Here is a 22,254-nt window from a genome sequence, read left to right on the forward strand (position 1 = left end):
GAAGAAAGTGATGGAACTTGTTACATTATGTTGTATAAAGTAAAATTGTATTGGCTGTGACCTTGAATAGAAGTTAAAGATAGAAAAAATGCACAACAAGAAAACAAACAACCTGCTCAGTGAACAGAGGATACAAACACAGTGGATAATACAGAGATTCTTTTTTACAAACATTAAGTAAATTCTCCCATTTAGGTGTGAAAAAATTACATCCTCTGTATGACACTAAAGGCCACACAGCAATGTGCAATGCATTCATTGAAGTTCTCGAGGACATGTTAACAAACATCTGATGAGATGTCATTAATAACCCTTTTAATTTCATCCTTCAATTGATGTATTGTTTGTGATTTGTTCACATACAGATTTTCTGGGGCTTAGTCACATTGTCCTGCACAACAGCAGTGTTATCTTGTGTTCAAACAGAATTCAATCATCCTGTTTTCTTAACTTTTGAAACACAGCCATGATTTCAAAGTTTTGGATCAACTTTCGAACTGATGATTCGCTTAGAGCAGCATTACGTCAGAGTGCCACGTGCAATTACCAAATGTTGCTGTGGGACTTTCGCTGTTTTTGTAATAGCTTTTTATCACTTGTATACATTGCTCAGATGTCATCTGGTCCATGATGAAAATAAACATCAAACAACAATGCTCACCACATAAGATATCGGGCTGCTAATGGAAAGGATTGCAGGTAACGAACATGAAACAACTGTGCCTGCCAACTGTCATGACAAAATGGCACAAAATTCAAATTCGTCCTTACTTCCCAAACACCCTGCAGAATTTAGAAAAATGATCCTTTTTTGTTTTTATTAAACCCAAACTTTCTTCAATCACTGATTAATAAATATGAGGGGCGTTTGAAAAGGCTGTGGAAAGTCCATGAGATGGCAACACCAGCACGTATCAAGGTCATGCTTAGTTAGTAGCATCTTTGGAAAGAGCGCACACCAAGTTTCAGCCATATTGGTCTATTTCTTTGTGTTCGGCATTCGTGTGAATCAAGGAAGTCGAGTGATAGTCAAAAAATGGACGAAAAAGAATTTCGTGTGATGATTAAACATTACTTTATGAAAGTCTAAACGCCTCATGAGACTAAAAAGGAGCTTGATAAACATTACGGTGACTCTGCACCTTTGATTAGAGCAATTTATAAGTGGTTTCAAAATTTTCGGAGTGGCCATATGGGCACAAATGCTGAACGTTCTGGACGCCCTGTGGAGGTTACGACTCCAGAAATCATTGATAAAATCCACAATATGTTGATAGATTACAGAAGAGTTAAGGTGCATGAGATTGCTAGTGCTGTAGGCATCTGGAATGAATGGGTACATAATATTTTGCATAAACATTTGGACATGAGAATGCTATTCACAAGATGGGTTCCGCGATTGCTCACGCTTGACCGAAAACGGAATCGTGTGAAGTGTTGCAAGGATGGTTTGCAGCTGTTCAGGAAGAATCTGCAGGACACTAAGCGTTGTTTTGTCACTGTGGATGAAACATGGATACGTTACCATACTCCTGAGACAAAACAACAATCTAAACAATGAGTTACCAAGGGAGAATCCACAGAAAAAAAAAAATGAAGACCATTCCTTCAGCCGGAAAAGTTATGGCGACTGTCTTTTGGGATCCGCAAGGGATAATCCTCATAGATTATCTGGAAATGGGTAAAACTATTACAGGTGCATATTATTCATTGTTATTGGACCATTTGAGAGCTGCAAGAAAAACACTGGTGATTGGACCGCAAAAATGTCCTCTTCCATCACGACAATTCACAAGCACACACCTAAGCAGTTGTGGTCACAAAATTAATGGAAATAGGCTTCCAACTCATTTCAAATCCCCCCCTATTCTCCAGACTTGGCTCCCTCGGACTACTATTTGTTACCCAATTTGAAGGAATGGCTGGCGGGACAAAGATTTTATTCAAACAAGGAGGTGATTGCATAGCTATTTTGCAGACTTGGACAATTCTTATTATTTGGAAGGGATCAACAAATTACAACAGCATTGGACGAAGTGTATAAGTCTAAAAGGAGACTACGTTGAAAAATGAAAAAAGGTTTACCCCCAAACACCTAAGTAGTTTTTATTTTTCACAGACTTTTCAAATGCCCCTCGTACTTGTGATGCGTGACAGAATTCTGAGCACACATTTTGTGATCTCTGTTGTTCTTTGTTGCACAATTAACATTTGGATTATTTCACCCTGGGTAAATTATTAGAATTTCTGAAGGGTGCAAAAGTTGTTCCACACTGTGATTGTGTATGGCACCTTGAATCCAGCTCAACTTTCCCTTTTAAACAAAGATGAGAGAGAGCTGTTGGTCTTCTGTGTAGTATTGATTTCACTGTAGAAGACTTCTTCAGTACATAAACTAACATTAAGATTGATGGTTGGTTGTATCTGGTCGTGATTTCTTGAGAAGACTCATCCGTTATGGCCTTGCAAACAAACTTTGTCCTCTTTTTTGTTGGTTGATTTAAATAGTGCTGCACAACTTACTGATGTAGGAAACAAAGATTTACTCTTTATATGGGCATGATTGGTATATACATCCATGGTGTCCTCTCCAATGGGTTTGATAAATGTGTCCATCCACATGATTCAGTGGCATTTAATGACAAGTCAAAGGCTGGCTCGTGCTGTTATGCTGGTTGTTAAAATCTTATTTTTTTGTATGGTACCTCTGATTATTCAAGGCAACATGTTTAATTAATTGTAAAGTTTATCTCAGGAATGAGTTCACTTCATGTGTTGTGGCAATCAGAAAGCATGCTTTTTGTACCAGTTTCTTTGTTATTACAAGTGGTTGGAATAAGAAATAATGACTGCATTCAGAAAGTGATTATTTCAGAGATGTCTAAGAATTGAGAAGACATGGACAACAAGAAAAATGAAAGTGACATAATTTATTCACTCATTCATTTTTACTGTAGTAAGCCTATATAAATATTACACTGACACAGAATGATGTGACGAGCTGTTTTCAGTGTTTCATACAAAACCATAGCGCACAAATTTATGTGCACATCAGTACATCGCTTCTCATCCCAATTGAGCAGGCAGATCTAGGGTCTACAGTTAGTAAGACACAGTAGCTGATGAATTGGAGACAAAAATTAAGATTCTTTAGAGAATTCTGCAAGAGTCATAACAAAAATTCACTTTTTGGGAGGAAGTTGTTTGATGCACCATTCTTTGATTCATAAATTAAAACCCACAGATATAATTTTACAAGCGAGTAAAGTGTCCAACTGTGACAGCTTGCATTAAGGTAAATTAGACTGTGTTGCTCACATGGGTACCATTCTTTAAAATATTACACAGAAAAGTAAAGGAGTAGCAAAACTTTGAGTCTGTACCTTTGTCAAAACTAAATGACATCATGTGTAATCTGATATTTATCATTTTGTATATTTTAAAATGTTTAAATTTTTGTGTTTCAAGTACTCTGCTACCTTTAAGTGCCACTGTAATGGTAATATTAAACCATAGCTCCATAAGTACGTTACATATGTAATGTGCAACTGCATTTGACCATGTTTTATGAAAGGAATTTCAAAATTACTGGCAAATTGACAAAACTTACTAGAGGATGACAGTGACACACAAAGCACTATGGATTTGGCTATTTTATATTTGTTTGAGCTTCGAAATGGCAAAGAAATTAACTACCCTAAAATTTGTTGGTTTTGCTTTTCAATGATGTAAGTATTGCGTGGTGATACTTCACAGTGCTCCATTCTTAGTAAGATGGCAGTTGATTATGAAGAAATGTGGTATGATGTCCTTAAGCAGCAAAGCTGCATACATAAATTGACCTATGTAATTTGTATATGAGTAATAAACTGCACATATAGTTAGTAATAAGATAACAGTTCTTTTACAAGTTTCTCTTTGAGAAGTATATATGCTGTCCTCTCATTGCTTCTTCACCATTACATATACTTCGTAGTATGTTTTGTGATGTAAAGATAAGACTCTACACCAGTTCTAGAGGACATATTCCTAAATTGTTCAGAGGCAATTAGAAGGCCATAATGTTGCTGTTATCTGTGTTACAATCTTCATATTCTGTTCACCACCTAAGACTAGTTGACAGTTTGTTGGGTGTCTGCCACGGTTTTTAACTTTGGTCACCATAGTAGTCAAATACAGAATGCTAATTTTAAGACCGTGGCAGTAAAAGTTCCTGAAAGTAGGACAGTTCCTTGAATACCTTCTTGGATGATTTGTGACATTCTGTGGAGTTGTCTCTGTAGAATTTCCAGTAAGAGAGCACAACTTAGGTGGTTTTCTTTTTAGCTGTGATAGTTATTCATTTGGCCTCCGCAGCCAGTTCAGATCTTTGACTTGACAACTCAGTCACAACCAGTGTTCTGATTTAAGTAATTAATGTATCCAATACTGTTAACTGCCCTGTTCTGTCCATGTTACAGCTGAGTGCTCAAGTTGAGAGGTTAACAATGCTGGGACGTGAGTTGCGACGTAAGCACCGGGGAGCACAAGCTCAGGTGCACTCGCTCATAGATGAACGCGCAGACTTCCTGGCACAGCTGCAAGACCAGCAGCGTGAGCTTGTTGGCCTCCGGCAGCGCCTTGGTCTTGCCCAGAAAGAAAATGAAGATCTTGCCAAGTCTCATGTCAGTAGTTGCTATAATATTGCTATGTTAATAAGAACTAGGTTTATCTAACATAGACATATGGCAGCTCTATGTAAAAAAAAAGTGTGAAAAATCTGCCATTCATGGGGGCATGGAAACATTCAGCTGCTTTTGATTATTTCTCCTTTGTGTATACCAGTCTCAATATGGAGTATTAGTTGCAAATTCAGCCACTGTTCCTCTAACAGTAAGACATGGTTTTCTGTATTTGATGGTAATTTGGAGGATCTGTATGAGGCTCAGTCTACATTTTTCCATTGAATGTGTTATGCTTGGTAGTGAAGGGAGGTATATGTAAGTTGTAGCTAGTTTGCAGCATGGATAAAATTTAGTGTTGGTTTCTTGATGACCAGAAAAGTTCTAATTCTTGGTGTGGTAGGTGCATGTATATTTGTTTATAAAATTTATGCTACTTGCATCTTTATGTGTGATTGTGCATGGTTTTTCCTAAGTTAAAGATTATTTTAATAGTCATTTTTATTTAATGTGTATGAAATGCTGTGTTATTACCACGTACAACCATGAAGGAAAAAATTGGAGTTGTGCATTTATGAATAAGATAGATTGTATTTGGCTATTTAACACAAAACAGTCACTGTTGCATATTCAGTCTTGCATAATTCTCATAATTGCAGGTTCCTATTCAGTCAATAACTCTGACTTTGCTGCAACAAAATTTGTGAACAAGGACTGGCATTATGTTAATCAGAATTATAGCAAAACTTCTAATCCATTTCATGAGAAGAGTTTTCACCTTGAGTTTTCTTGGTTTATAGTAGGCAGGACATTTCTCTTACTGTAAAGTGTGTGCTTCAGTGACCATTAACAATAACTGAAGTGTTGAACATTTGCAACATAGTTCTCTTAAGCAGTGGAGAATGTGGAACTAGTCACTAAGCACCGGGGTAGTTTCCTTATGCTGTTCTAGTATGTTAAATAAGATTATCTCTGAGGAACTTAACAGCCATGAAAACTCAAACTAGACACTCAGCAATAACAAGTTTCAAAAAGCAGAAATGCGAGGTTGGAATATCAACAATGTAGGAAAAATAGATTGATACTTACTGTAAAGATGACATGTTAAGTTGTAGACAGGCACAATTAAGACACTTACACATTAGCTATTGCCCACTGACTTTTTCAGAAGAAGTAAGAGAAATACACATTCATTCACAAAAGCAAGCACACCTCACACACACAACTGCCAACTCTTATCATCTCAGAGCAAAATGCAACTGTTACATGAAATGGAATCAGCAGTCTGGAGGGGGCAGGGAAGGGGAAGGGATAGCAGTGCATGTGTGTATGGGGGGGGGGGGGGGGGGAGTGTGGTCTATTGGAGTGTTCAGAGCTAGACTGCCAACAGGCGCAGCATCAAAAGGTTGTGGTGCACGGAAGTGGGGAAAATGAAGCAAAAAAAGGAGAGGAGTGGGGAAAGATGGGCAGGTGGTATGGTAGAAGATGGCAAACAAAGACAGTGGGAGACTAGAATGAGGAGCAGCTGATAGGACAGAAGGGGCGGGAACTGGCAGATAGAGGGTGTGGGGACACTGTTATCATAGGTTGAGGGCGGTATAGTTATAGGAGTGGAGAATGTGTTGTAAGGATAATTCCCATCTCTGGATTCAGAAAAGCTGATGGCATAGGGGAGGATCCAGAAGGCTCAGGTAGTGAAGCAGCCATCGAAATCAAGCACGTTAAGCTCAGCTGCATGATGGTTTACTTTACTGTTGGCCACAGTTTGGCAGTGACCCTTCATCTTGGTGGACAGCTGACTGGTAGTCCTACCATTATAAAATGCTATACAATGGTTGCAGCAGAGCTGGTAAATGACATGGCTGCATTCACAGGTGGCCCGGACCCTGATAAGGTAGGATAAACATGTGTGAGGGCTGGAATAGGAATTGTTGGGTGAGTGAATTGGGTAGGTTTTCCTCCTGGGTCTTCCACAGGGATATGAGCCTTCTGAGACAAGATTGGCACTGGAAGTGGCATACATATGGACTGGGATGATGTGGAGGTTGGGTTCGTGATGAAACACCACTTTAAGTGGGGTGGAAAGTATCTCAGGTAGGATGTCCCTCGTTTCAGGGCACAACGATAGGTAATAAAAGTCCTGGCGAAGGATGTGGCTCACTTGTACTAGTCCAGGGTGATACTGGGTGACAAGGGGGCTGGTTCTCGGAGTTGGTGGGAGGATTGAAGATGTGGGAAATGGTGCAGGAGATCTGTTTCTGTTCTAGGTATGGGGGTATTGTGCAGATGAAGCCATCAGAGAGAATGTGGCCAAAATCTGGGAAGGTGGCATTTCAATCGGAGGAGGACTAGATGAAATGGATGGGGGAGAAGGTGTTAAGGTTAAGAAGGAATGAAGATAGAGAACCTAGACATTGACCACCTCCTCTCTGGTGGCTCCATCCACATATCTGTCCGCACTAAACCTACCAACCATTTCGACAGCCTAAAAACTGCAGCTATATAGCCTGGCCAGTGACAAGAACTCCCTTGCTCAGTATGCCGAGTGACTCAACAAGGCCTTCACAGACGGGCACTATCCTGTGCCATTTCCTCTCTCAACTCCAATCCAACCACAACCCTCAAAAACTGGCCACAAAGGAGTGTCCAGTTTGTCACCAAATACCGCCCTGGTCTGGAACAGCTGAACCACATCCTTCACCAGGGCTTTGATTACCCATCATCACACACTGAATTGAAAGATGCCCTTCCTGAGATCCTTTGCATCCCTCCTAAACTGGTGTGCTATTACCAGCAGTATTACTATGAACCAGCTGTCCACCAGGATGAAGAGCCACCGCCAAGCTGTGGCCAAGAGTGAAGTAGGGCAATTTCATCTCAAATTGTACAGGTCATGTCATCTCGTGGTCATGAATTACTCTGGAAAAAAATTATATTAGACCTCCATATCATAGGTGTTAAGAAATAAAGTATTTTCATTTTATCTTAATTTTTGTAAATGGCATGGCCCTTCAAAAACGTATATTTTGTAAATGACTGTTCAAACACTAGAGAACCAAAACAAATGTAGCTAATAAACCAGGGTACTGGAGACCTGGCAGATGTTTTGCATTAAAGCTCCCTCTTAGTGTGTTGAAATTTAGTTGACTTAAAAATTTAAGATGAAAATATGAAATTTAAGTTAATTTTTCCACTTAACATATTTTTTCCTAATTTGGAAAGTCACAGAACACAATTTTTTCTGTTGTACTACCAGATGCTACTGATGTAATTATAAACAGTATCTTCTCTGCTCCAGCTATCTGTATGATGTAAATATTTATTACTAAAAATTTAAAAATTGCATTTTTATGAGTTTTAATAATTACTTACTCGGAAACTCAATCCAAAAACAACATATTGTTTGCCTAATATGTTAGTAGTTGATCCAAACACAGTAGGCAATATTTTTCTGTGTAAAGTGTAAAAAAAAAAATTTCAACATTCTGCATACTTCACATATCTGCATACATCACAGGCCATAGCAGAAATTAAATCATCATCATCCCAGAATACTGACAAGTTAGGTCTTCATTTCAATTTTGATGAGAACTGGTCTGTTGCTTTGCAGAATGAAATTCAAAGTTACCACTGGCACACATCACAGGTATCAGTATTCACATGTGTTGCTCACTTCTGTGGAACATCAGTTTTGCTGTTGTCAGTGATGGTCTCATTAATGACAGTGCATGTGGGTCATTCCATGTCAATTCAACCAATTTGAAAAAAATGTTCCAGCTGATAGTCTCAGATTTGGCTGAAATTTAGAACACGAATGCTACCAAGTGTGGAACACTCATGTACAAAATTTTAAGTTCCCCTGCCAATTAGTTCCAGAATTATGGCTTGTGAAAGGTGGTGTGACCTGGAAATTGCAACCCGCATCTGACAATCTATCTTCAGACCCAACTTCAGGTCTTAATAACTTTGGAACTATTCCACACAGTCCAGTGAAATTTTTACAAGCCAGTAACATCCACTTAGAGAACACACATTATGAATCAAAACACCAACAACATATTTCTGAGGGAAAATAAAAATCCCAAAATGTGATTTAAAAAGGTAATACGTTAAAAGGTACATTTTGTAGGTGCCCTCTATGCCAAATATAATTCACTCGAAACGAGTATAGATTTTTTTGTGGTAAGGTTAATGTGGCCTAAACACACACAGAACTCATTATGCCCATATCAGTCACAAAAACTGAGTTACATGCACATGAAAATACAAAAATTTGAAATATTACCGGAAAAACATGGATTTTCGAAGTGTAGTAGCACAAAAGGGACAAGTGGTATCCAAGCCAAATTTCACACACTGCATAAGTAGATGATAATGATATATATCTCAAAATTTCAGCATGTTATTGCAAGACATTTGTGTACAATGGAAGTTGACAGAGATGTATTTGGTTATGTTTCTTTTAACATGATTTAGCAAGTAATAGTGATGACGCAGACAGCTTGTCTCAAAGCTGCAGCAATTGTTAGGAACCATTAGGCAACAACAGCAAACTGGTGCTTTTAATTTATTATTATTAGGCAACAAAGTTAAACAATGGTAGTTTTCAGGGACAGAATGAGTCATTGTTAGGCAGGAACAACAAAGGAAACAAGCAACAATTACAGGTTACTCATGGTTTTTAAGATTCTAGTTCAGACTGGTCAATACTGTTGTGGAAAGTCAGTATGGACGCAGAAGAGTGTACTAGTGGTGCTTTTGTTCAAACAAATTGCAGTATTTGTAGGGCACAAGCATCTGAATGTCATAAAGCAACATATGGAACAAAATGTGGCATTCGCTTTGTACTGTATGATCTGGATGAATTGGACCAAGATTTGTTGCTATGGAGATCTGGGATGCACCCTGTGGGCACAAGAAGTACAGTTCCAGGAAACTTTAGTGTTTGTTATCATCATATGAAAGTGTTTCTGGATAAGTATTCTTTCCTACAAAGAAGTTGTTTTGACCCATTTCGGATTCATAAGAAGACAGTGAAGTGTAGCCTCAGAGAAACTGATATAAAATCAGTATTGAAAGTGAATCAGTGCATGGGACTTAACATGAAACCAGGACAAAAGTTATGTTCCAGGTGTGTTACACTGCTAAAAAATGAAGATATTCTGATAATTCACATGACAGTGACGAAGAGTATCAGCCACCTACAACCACAGCAGATGAGCAATTTAATACTTCAGTGACTGCTCTTGGTTTATCTCCCATGAAGACACACAAGGTTGGGAAAAAGAGACAGGCCCAGCTATGGTAGAAGAAAACTACAAGAAGCTCAAATGGAATTAAAACACACACTAGCTGACACACTAATGGTGGAAGAGGAAGAACTATCTACTGCAAAGGAACAGAAATCATGCCAGAAATGCTCTGATTTGAACAAAATTGTGCATGATTTGAAAGAAAAATGTGCCATATCCACACGCCAGAAAAACGTAGCTATTCTCACCCTTGCACCTTCCAGCTGGTCTATTGTCTGCACTGCAAAGGAATTCAATGTTTCTACATATATGGTAAAGCAAGCTAGGAAAATAAAAGCAACCCAAGGAGTGCTTCCACAACTTCAGCAGGCTCAGGGTAAGCAATTGAGTTCAGAAATAAAGGTGCTGGTGTCGGAGTTTTATGCAAATAATGACTACAGCTGATTAATGCCTGGAAAAAGACTATGTAATGGTGAAAATGGGAAATGTACGTGCACAGATGCAAAAAAGACTGTTGCTATGCAACATATCAGAACTATAGGCCTATGCAGAATTCAAAGAAATGTATCCCAATACCAAAGTAGGTTTATCATCTTTTTTCAATCTTTGGCCAAAATGGGTTGTGCCTGTAAGTGCAAGGGGCACACACAATGTTTGTGTATGTGACCCATCAAAATGCTAAGCTGATGTTTGCTGCTATAAAGGATTCTGGTCTGGATTACAAAGGTGCAATGAAGCTGCTAGTGTGTGACATCCGTTCCTACCAGTGCATGATACACAGGTGTGAAGTGTCCTGATAAGGCAAATTTTGCAGATCACATGAATAACAAACTGTATGGTGAACTTCTTATGGATGACGATGAACTTGTTTATAAGAAACAATGGACACACATGGATCGCACAAGTCTTGAAACAAAGCAAAGTACAGTGGAAGATTTTATTGAAATGTGTTGTCAAAAAACGGACAAACTGACCACACACAGCTTCACAGCAACAGCAAGATCGGCTTATCTCCAGTTTTGTAAGGATACTTTGAAACAAGATGAAATTATAGTGATACTAGACTTTTCTGAAAATTATGCATTTATAGTTAAAGATGCTGTCCAAGGATATCATTGGGACAACAGTCAAGCAACTCTTCAGCCATTTGCAATTTGCTATAGAGGTGCATTTTTAGTGACTGTTTAATTCGTGATGCCATTGCAGTTCATGCCCACATTCACACTGTCATGGCATATGTGAAAAACAAGCTGCCTCACATACATTTTGCGAAATACTTCAGTTATGGGGCCGCTAGTCAGTACAAAAACTGTAAAAATCTCAACAATTTATGCATGCATTACCATGATTTTCAGGTTCACACAGAATGGAATTTTTTCGCAACAAGTCATGGTAAAAATGTATGTGATGGTGTTGGTGCTACCATTAAGTGCATGGCATCACGACTTAGTCTGTAGCACCCTACAGAAGGTCACATTCTAATACCTCTTCAATTATTTACCTGGGTACATAAAAATATTTCTGGCATACAATCATTCTACGTTTCAAAAGATGTGAAATCAATCGAAGAGTTGCTAAAAAGCAGACTAGAACAGGTTAAAACTGTTGCAGGCACAAAGAGCCATCATCACTTCCCTCCAGCGGACTCTGACAATATGCAGATGAGTAGACAGTCCGGTTATAAAACTATAGGTTCATGTACAACATGTCTTCACAGTGTGTCTAACTCAGGATTCAGAAGCAAAAGCAGCAACAAACAACCAGGTTGCTATGTTATTGCTGTTTATGATGACAAATGGTACTTACGATGTGTTGCAGAGTGCTGTGAAGCAGAAGGTGCTGTATTTGTGAACATCATGGCACCATCAGGACCAGCAAGATCATTTCATTGGCCACGTTTGGCATACGGGTGTTGGATTCCTTTTGAACATATTCTTATGACAGTTCCAGTTCCTACCACAGTGCCAGGAAGACAGTACAATTTGCCACTTAATGTACAGAGTACAGTAGCTAAAATGTGGGAGAACTTCTGTTCGAAGTACAGTCGACTGGTTTTTAGCAGTTAAGATGCAGTAAACATTGATAGGTTGTGTTAATCTGTCTGTATGTTGTTGCTTAGTGATTAAACAGTTGTGGGAGAGGATAAGAAGAGACAGAACAGTTTACGATATGTTTTTACAAAATTGTGTTGTGGAACAATGGCCACATCACCAAATACATCTGTCAACTTCCATTGTACACAAATGTCTTGCAATAACATGCTGAAATTTTGAGATATATATCATTATCATCTACTTATGCAGTGTGTGAAATTTGGCTTGGATACCACTTGTCCCTTTTGTGCTACTACACTTCGAAAATCCATGTTTTTCCGGTAATATTTCAAATTTTTGTATTTTCATGTGCATGTAACTCAGTTTTTGTGACTGATATGGGCATAATGAGTTCTGTGTGTGTTTAGGCCACATTAATCTTACCACAAAAAAATTTATACCCTTTTCGAGTGAATTATATTTGGCATAGAGGGCACCTACAATATGTACCTTTTAACGTATTACATTTTTAATCACATTTTGGAATTTTTTATTTTGCCTCAGAAATGTGTTGTTGGTGTTTTGATTCATGGAGTGCGTTCTCTAAATGGATGTTACTGGGTTGTGAAAATTTCACTGGACTGTGTGGAATAGTTCCCAAGTCATTAAGACCTGAAGTTGGGTCTGAAGGTAGATTGCCAGATGCGGGTTGCAATTTCCAGGTCACGCCACCTTCTTTCACAAGTCATAATTCTGGAAGTAATTGGCAGGGGAACTAATACTTTGTACATGAGTGTTCCACACATGGTAGAATTAGTGTACCGAATTTCAGTCAAATCTGAGACTATGAGCCCCTGGTTGAACTGACAGGGAATGACCCACATGCATGCTATGCTGTCAGCATAATTGGTGACATAGCACCTAGACACATGCATTTCCTAAACATGTGTATGTGACTGATGGTGCAGCATGTCATTTTAAAAACCATTTTCAGCTTATGAGCTTGGTTAACAGCTGTAGTACAGGAATTAAGACAAGTAGTGGCCATTTTCAGTGACAGGTAATGGGAAAAAGTGCATGTGACGAGGTAGGTCGTCTCAGTAAAGATCTTGGAATAAGATTTAATCTCCAGTATGAAGCTGTTGATGCTATAAAAGATGCTACTGGATTTGTACGTACCATATCAACATTAGTAACAAACAGGGAACTCTTAATTTTAAATGAAAGTACATTAAGGAAACTGCGTTTAAAAAGGGGATAAGAGTGGTCTGCTATGAAGCCTGTGGTAGGAATTCAATCAAGTCACTACTGGGTTGCATCCTGGAGTGGCACATACATTGCAAGAACGGTTCTCCACAAAATGTAGCCTGTTGCTGTGTGTGAAATACAGAGGCCACAGTATACATTAGAAGACTTTGTAGTGAGCCACTTCATTCCTTGTGTGTATGACAATCAGTGGTAGATGGGACATATGATAAGTGTCTCTCGTGAGCTGCCAAATTAGCCATCTCATTTGACAACTTATGGTCCTGCTAATGCTTTCAGATCCCCATCATCTAAAGATCAGTGTGCAGATCCCATTTCCAAAGTACTGCATGTGTTAGCTCATCCTTGTCTGTGTGTAAATTCAGCTCGACTGCACATGTTCAGTGAGAAGCAGATGGAAAAAAACAAATGAACTCTCTTCAACAGTGTAGAATTGAATGTTACATTGTAGGCAATTCTAATGCATGAAAAGTCATGAAGAACTAAAATTATGACAGAAAACTGTAATAATTTGTGGATAATATAAAAAAAATGGTTATAAATATTCTATATCTCATTTTGATTATAATACACTTTTGATGAAAATTATGAATTGTCTTCCCACTCACTTATAGTGATGTAAAGTAATTGTTTTGATTCAGGAATACCAGTTTTGCATGCCATTTACGTAAAATCAGCCATCTCTTTAAATATTTAAGTATCCATGATCTTTTTTTTATTTTTTTAAATTTTTTTTTAACGGGAGAGTAGAGCTGGGTCTACCTAAAAAATGTCTCACTTTTTGTACAGACAAGTGTTGCCCACTCTTATTATATGTTCCTAAGTAAAATGCCCAACCAATGTTACATGAAATTTTTAGAATATTTAGGATGGGTATTTTGGTCAAAATAATTTCTAAATAATCAAAAAATTTCAGATTCTTTCATCTTTATGTGCAAATATTTTAACAGATTAAGAATTCCCTGCATTAATGTCATAGCTGACAATTAGCAGTACTTCCACGTCATCATTTCTTAAGACATTAGCATCCTCTGACTATTCATATTTTCAAAACATAATTTTGAAATTCACAAAAAGTGACCAATTTTCATAGCTTATTTTCCCAAAAAAAATGGAAAAAAGCTCAAAGTGTGTATGTATTAATCATATCCCATAGTATTCCAAACAAAGTATTTATTGAAAATCAATTCAGATCTGTTATCACTTTTGGTTTCTTTATTACACTTTTTCAAATTTCCCTTTTGTTAGATTTTCTCAAATACTCTCATTTAGAGAGACTGTAGTAATTTAACAAATCTTCAGAAAATTTAAATATTGTAGTTTTGGAGGTGTATCATGAAGAACTTCATCATATATTATTTCAGTGAATTTGGAAATAGTGATAGGACACGTTCGCTCTTGACCTGTATGATTTGAGATGAAATTGGCCAGTAGACCACCCTGTGGCACAACTTGCAGCTGAACGTAACATACTTAATTCCAATGGCTGCTTCACCACCCAAGCCACTGGATCTTCTTCACCACCACCTTTCCTGAAATGCGCAAATGGGAGTTATCCTTACAACACATGTTCTGCTCTTGTAATTATCCTGGCCTCAACTTTACAGTATCATCCTGTCCCCACATCCTCCACCCAACAGTTCCCATCACTTCTGTCCTATACATCCTCCCCATATTTGTCTCCCACTCTTTGTTTGCTACCCTCTACCATCACGCATGCCCATCTTTCCCCGTTCCTCTCCCTTTTTGCTCAATTTTCCCCACCTCCCCGTGCCCAGTAACTTCCTGGCACTGTGCCTTTTGGCAGTTAAGTTCCTGCACACTCCACCAGATAGCACTCCTCTCTGCCCACCCTTTCCCTTCCTAGTCCATTCCAGACAGTTGCTTCCACTCCAAGTGATAGTTGCATTCTGGTCCAATCTGCCAGAGTTCATGATCACGTGTGCATGAGATGCGCTTACTTCTGTGAATGAATGGCGCATGTTTCTCTTTCTGACAAAGGCTGTGGGTAAAAGCTTATGTGGAAGTGTTTATTAATTGTGCCTGTCTGCAAGTCAAAATGTCATCTTTGTAATTAGCAGTCTTACCTTTACCTACATTGTCAAGTTTCAAAAAGATTAGATATAATGAATAATGTTTGCTGGAAGTTATTAAGTGCTCTCATTTGCAAATACTGAATAAATATATTGTGGAAAACTTGCTTGCTATGAGCTATGCTTTATCAAGGTATATTTAAAAGTGTAAAAGATTTAAACACGTGTGCATGCCAACACACATGTACATTTACACAAGCATAACTACACACACATGACCACTGTCTATCCGCCACAGCGGCCAGAGACAGTGGTAGTGTGTGTAGTCTTTCCATAATATTGTTATTCTGTCCTAGAGTTTCCAATGTTTTATTTTGCGTAACACTAAGTTAATTAGATTGCTGATGGTAAGTGTTTTGCAGATATACTTTTGACTATATTTGAAAAATATTTATCAATTTGTATCTGTTCAGTATCTCTAATATTTTGACATCTCAATAGACAGATTATTGAGTTTTGTATAGAGTAATAGTCTGTAGTCTGTACATTTGTTGATTGAGTCTCTTCATTTCCTATGGCTATTACTTTAGTAAGGGTCTTCGTCTACAGTTCATAGTATCTACGGAAGTTGTCGTCCACTGTGACTATAGAACTGGCTCTTGGTTTGGTAAGATATTCTTAAGCCCTTTGAGGTCCAGCCTTTGTGAACTTCCGTATTTTTGTTGTGCCTTGATCCCTTAATCTTTCACCAGAGGGCAGTTTAGAAATATCACATTACGTCAAGAAATATTGTGATATCCTTGTCAGTTATCAAAGAAGGAAGAAAATGAAAATGAAAGAAACCAGCCACATAACTAACAATCTTTATCACTTGGATCTATTGCTAGCCAAACCCAACAATGTATTAAAAGTGAAAATATTGTGACAGTTACCTGGAACAAAATACCCTCCCTCTGGAAGTTGGGTCTGTCATGCAAAAGTCAACTAAGACTCTTCATATGTGCTATGGATACCTCTATCCATGGAAATAAGGTTGGTTTGATGTTCCTACACTTTAAGCTTCTGATTTAGTACCAGAGCAATGAATTCTAGGGATACCTCGCCAGGACTGCAACTAGAGTGGAAGTTAATGAGTGACTGAATGTGTCATACTACTTAGATTAACAGGAGCTGAAGAAATACCTCGAGTGTTCTAGGAAGTGTAATAGGACCTTCGCTGTTAGTGTTAGTTTTGACTTACCAGACAGTGTTGTTTGAAGTCTCGTGCTTTTTGCGGATGGTGCAGTCACTTTTAAGGAAATTTGGCCTGTAAAAATTGTAGTAATATCCAGCTATAACTCAATAAGGTATCAACCTGACTGCTCACCAGGAGCAAACAGAGGGGGGGCAGTCATTTGACTCAAGTATTGATAGTCCGCGGATCTGGCAGGCATTGAGCAAATCAGCTTCCTATTAGTGTGCTCCTTCCAGTTATATCTACAGTGCTTTTGTAGGAAGCAATGAGGCAACAAGTGAAGTCATTGCCAAAACACAGTAGACAGACATTGATAGTGTGATCAGATATTGATACTACAGTGTTCCAAATGCTTTGTGTGTTTCATGGAAAAACAGGTACAGTTGGCAAAACAAAACTGTTTATTTGTCTTACTATATTAGAGTACTATCAGCTTTGTACCTCAAACCTGTGGTAATGCAATACACATTGGCAGCAGCATTAGCACCATATGTAAAATACTTTTTGCAGTATACCTGTATTTGTTCCCTCCTTATTCTAATAATTTTACATACAGACCTTTTTTCTTTCCTGTGCTTGCATATAATTACCACATATTGTTTTGTATATACAATGATAAGCCAAACATTATGACCAGTGCCCACCACATTCTTGGTTGCTGCCTGGTGGTGTTGCATGTTCCATAGTAACAAGAGTATGCAAGTGGAGCTGTCACAACTGAGGCATCATCCTATAATTCTTTAATCATAAGAATAAACCTGATGTAAACAAACACAAACGCGATGATCGGTTCAGAAGCCATAGTGCATGTACACTGGTGTTACGCTCTTAGAAGTGGGTCCTACTTATGTATTAGATATCTTATTACTAAGTTATCAGGGTGTATACGACCCGGGACAACCGGGAGATCCGGGAAAAACCCAGGAATTTTTTCATCCGAGAGAAAACCGGGAATAACCCGGGAATTTTTCATTGTTTTAGTTTTGTTAAATTTTTGTAATTTTGACTGGTAAGAACCGATACTCTAATGAAGGATGTTACTGTATCCTGCTACTGCAGAATTATGCTTAATCAATAAAACATAAATGAGAGAAAAAACGAAAATAACTTATATTGCAAAGGAAATGCGCCATAGACGATGACACACAGTGCTCATGCAAGCGTGTGCGAACAGCAAAATGTGTCAAAGGCTTTAGGAAGACTGTGCAGTGCTTCATAACAACAAATTACCTCCGATGAGCGTGAAGTCACAACTGTTTACATTAGATTCGTTTTAGCAGTTACGAGCGTGCTCATGCGCATGCGCAATTGAGTCGCGCTTGAGTTGTAGATTCTCCCACTTCTGGCTACAGGAATGTGGCTATTGGCTGTGCAAGCAGTCGCAGCAAGTAACTAGATGCTACCGGGGAAAGGGGGAGCCAAATTCATAATCGCGAGGGAAAAAGAACTTGTTTCACAAAGCGCTTAGCATCCAGCGCACGTTGGTCTAACAGAGTCATATAATTTTGAAAAGCATCCCTATTGGTGTTTGAACATTTTTGAACACATTTTAAGTTGATTTCTGAATGAATCTTAAGTTGATTTCTGAATGAATCTTAAGTTGATTTCTGAATGAATCTTAAGTTGATTTCTGAATGAATCTTAAGTTGATTTTTGAATGCGTGCATAGTGTATGTGATGTCTCTGTCAGGAGAATCCTCGTCTCATCTAGAAATAAACTTTCCGCAGACAAAAGGGGACGGGGCTATACGAGCTGAGCAAGTAAAGCCGAACGGATGAATGCCAATCGCTGTCTGATTATGTTGTTGATTGGGTATGCGAATGATCAGTGTTGTTATCATTACTAGTGAAATCCATAGATTCAGACTACCAGAATGGAAATAAACGGCTAACAGGAATAACAGGTGAGAAAGAATACATATTATCTACTCGGTGTATCAAAAAAAAATGAAATTTTTACAGAAAATTTTTGGCCAGATCGCTACACTAGTAAGGACCAGTTGTCAGCCGTTTAAGTTATATTCTGGAAGTAACGCGGAAAACGTCTTGTACGAAAATGTAACAATGCCTAACCGGAAAATAATCACGGAATAACTAAACCTGTGATTCTGCTAGGGTTAGTGAAGTTAATCGGCGAACAAAATTTGACAGTGGCGGGAATAGCTACAGAATTGGTGATGACAAGATTGTTTGTTAGAATGAGGAAGGAGAAGAAACGGGGACATCACACAAATTATGGAAGAATAAGACAATTCCAAATTTATATAAAAATTGCGTAATACTACTTTTCGATCTCATGCTTGAGACACTGGTGCGTATGAATGAAATGTGAAACTATTCCCTAACATAACGCTTTTTGCTTGTAGTAGACCTAATAGGCATTTGACATTGGTACTTTCTGGTATATTCTGCCGTGTTATAAAAATGACCATTTGTGCCAAAAGAGTCTCGTTTATTAGGTGGGCTGTCAAACTGGCTGACGGGGAGGAGGAGAGGCACCATAGGACATTTCAATTTCCACTGTCCTGAATGTAGTTTGATGGTATCCATTACAAAATATACACGTTTCAATACCACAGAGTGACATACAGTGACGTGCGATAGAAGAATGCTGTCTGAAGAGACGTGGCACTGCACTTTGGCACACTTACGAAAACAAAACAGATATCTGTGGCCAGGGGCTATCAAGTGAATTAAAATACATTCACATAATTACGGAAGGCTAAAATATGTTATTAGTTTCAGATTTTATTTTATTCTCAACTTTCTGACAGTGGAGTTATTTTTGTCTGTTTGCTAAAGAAATTTGACTTTTATTAACCTTTTCTGCAGAGGCAGTCAATGTATTTGAAACGAAATGTTTAATTCCACAGTTTCAACTGTTCGCTGCATTTAAAGTGCACGTTTTCATCTTCTAGCACGTATGGCATTATGCCATAATAAAAAAGAACCAAACATGATGTAATACAGTACGGTGCTCCAGGAAAATTTAAATCCCGAAACCACACAGAAAAACTTAATATCGGGTCGAGGTCTACTTCATTGGGAATCTGGACATACGAATGTGCACTTTAAGTAGGCTATGCACTTTAAATGTGCACATTTCAGCATGGTTCACGAAATTCCGATGCTCGTGGAGTATCCTCTGATGTCTTGTTTCTTTTATGACATAATGTATGATCTTTCAATGTCTTACACGTACGTACATACGGGCTTGTAACATCATGGTAGCTGCGCAAGCGCAGTGTCGCCTGTTATCTGCACTCTGTGCAAACTGCTGAAACGAACCTATTTCTAACAAGTCGCGGGAAAATATTGCAAATGGTGGTTTGAAAGGCGTTACTTTCGAAGTAAATATCCTTTTACGTAAGTTGAACTATGTGTGAGAATGTTCCATGAATTTCTTAAATCACAGAGCGTTTGACTCTCATTTAAAAATCAACTCTTTGATGACGACCCATTTAAAAGAATTTCGTACCCTGAAGATCAGACATTTATATCACTATTAAAAATTTTACTGGCACATTTGTATGATATATCTTAAAATGTAACACTCGCAAAAAAGATCAACATTATATGCAAAAGCTTAGCTTCTCTTGCAGCTTATTAACCTTAGAGACTAAAATTATATGTGAAAGCTTTGCTTTTCTTGTAGCAACACTATGTATATTAATTTAAACTATAAATTTTCTCTGTTTGTGTGTTCGTGCGACGTAATGTTGCTGTTGACTGACTATATAATGTGTCCTATGCTCTGAATACCCGCTGTCATCGGCTGGCGAGATCACGTGACATGAGCCATAACTGGCTTACAGAAGCGCATCGCAATCTCGATTTCAATGATTTGGAAATTAACATGTGGTGTTTGGTGGAATTCCAATGTATACTTTCATAATACGAAAATACCCAGCGTACATGTTCTTGTACATCAAAGATATTTCCAAAACGTGTCTTTTTTCCTGAGTTTAGTTTTCTAAAGTGCCGGGAAATTCAACGCCCGTGTATAAAATCATAACCATTCAAAGAATTGATAAGTTTCGCATGGAAAATATAATGTCGCTTAACACGGAAGACGTGTTTTTTCACCCGGGAGAAAGTGTATTTTTAACTGGGAAAAATCTGGGAATTTTTTTTCCTTGTCCACGTATACACCCTGGTTATGTTAAATGAAACTTTAAAGTATTCAAATGTATTAACAGCCATGAACATTTCTCTTAATCATGCTTTAGCTACATAGTTTCTATTTCAAAAATCGTGTACAGTCACAGCCTCTGCAGCGTTGTGCTCCGATTGTCGCGCAACTAATGCGCAGTATGAAAATGGCTGAGGCTGCTTTCTCTTCCGTAGTGAAACACGCATGGAACACAGTTAAAAAAGGCCAAGAAATAGGCTGTTCTTAATGTTTTTCATAAATTTATGGAGATAACCAGCCTTACAGTTTCCCAACATTGTGTATAATGCAGTTGATATACTGACCCTCAGAGGACGTGTAGCGGAGTCGGTAGTGTAATGGAATATGAACCAAGTGCAGTTATTTGACCATTGGTTCAAATCTCTCCAGCATAAATTATTAGTAATTTTTTTGTTTCTTTATTATTTTTTTAATTTTTGTTCAGTTTGAAATACCTACATCTCGTAATTATAAAACTCGTCACAATTTTTTATGAATAAGGTAAGTCTTCTTGTTTCTAATTACATATTGGAGAAGAAATTCATGTTTCCATTTCAAATACAAACTCTTACCTACCTATGTTTTATGAAAGACTGTTCATAAAAGTAGTTTAAATTAAGAAAACATAACAATTTATTTTTAAGACAAAAATGAAAAACCAAATTCGTTTTACTTGGACTGCATGCACCTGTTTCAGAGATACATATTCTCATAGAAACATGTAAAACAATCATTTTCACAACATAAAGCATATAAAAAAATGCTGAATTTTTATATTTTCTACTGTACCAGTACGATATAAACCCAACAGAACTGATCTGGAGCCAAGCTGCGGGATTTGGCCTAAGTAGTAACAAGACTGTTTAGTTACCAGACGTATTGGAACTAACGCACGCAGCTTTTTCACATGTCACTGCTGAACGTTGGCGATATATAGAACGGCTGGTCATAAAAGAGGAGGAGAAAATGCTGCGCCTGGTTGGCTTCATAGAAACTGTGTTGATAGGCTCGTTATCAACATAGCAGGTGACACTCCCAGAACTGAAATGTATTTCTCAAACTTGGATAAGGAAGATTACCAGCAACTTACTGTATATAATACCTTCAGTGGGTTCAATATTTAACTATACGGTGAAATCCTTCAATACTCTCTTATGTTACACACAGCTGATGCAGAAAAATTACCCTGTGGCTAAGTCAGGAAGTTTCATCATTCTTGTTTTTAATTACAATAGTACGTTAGCTAAAAACGATAAAGTATTGTGGTTTTCGTCTCGTCATCTAAGGAGGGTGTTGTGGGAGATTTGTGGTATGTTATTTCACTCTGACATTCGAAGCTGCATTGCTCCTCTGCTCGTCTCTTTCTACAGGTGAACTGCAGCTGGCCATGTGACTGCAGGCTAGCTGTACCAGCTGACCGCTCAGTGCTATCAAAGTTAAATGCGCTGGTAACGCTGTTGTCCCATTTATCGCTAAGTCGATGTGCACATAACGCGCAGCACAAAACGTACCCTTATTATCGTGCTTGACAGTACTTTGGACGGCTTGGCTGCTGTCCCATGTGAAACGGAAATCCGGTGAGGTTCCAGCAAATGCGGAAGAAT

The 22,254-nt window shown here is 38.1% G+C and overlaps 1 protein-coding gene across 3 annotated transcripts in view; it reads left to right on the forward strand.

Annotated features, from left to right (window-relative positions):
- Window positions 1–22,254, forward strand: part of LOC124544895 (RILP-like protein homolog) — a 166,953-nt gene that overhangs the window by 62,828 nt on the left and 81,871 nt on the right. For all 3 annotated transcript variants that reach the window (XM_047123623.1, XM_047123624.1, XM_047123625.1), the window contains exon 4: window positions 4,461–4,664. In XM_047123623.1, coding sequence (XP_046979579.1) covers window positions 4,461–4,664 — 204 coding nt within the window. The remainder of the gene's footprint in view (window positions 1–4,460; window positions 4,665–22,254) is intronic.

This window comes from Schistocerca americana, chromosome 8 (assembly GCF_021461395.2).
Source record: "Schistocerca americana isolate TAMUIC-IGC-003095 chromosome 8, iqSchAmer2.1, whole genome shotgun sequence".
Classification (NCBI taxonomy): Eukaryota; Metazoa; Arthropoda; class Insecta; order Orthoptera; family Acrididae; genus Schistocerca; species Schistocerca americana.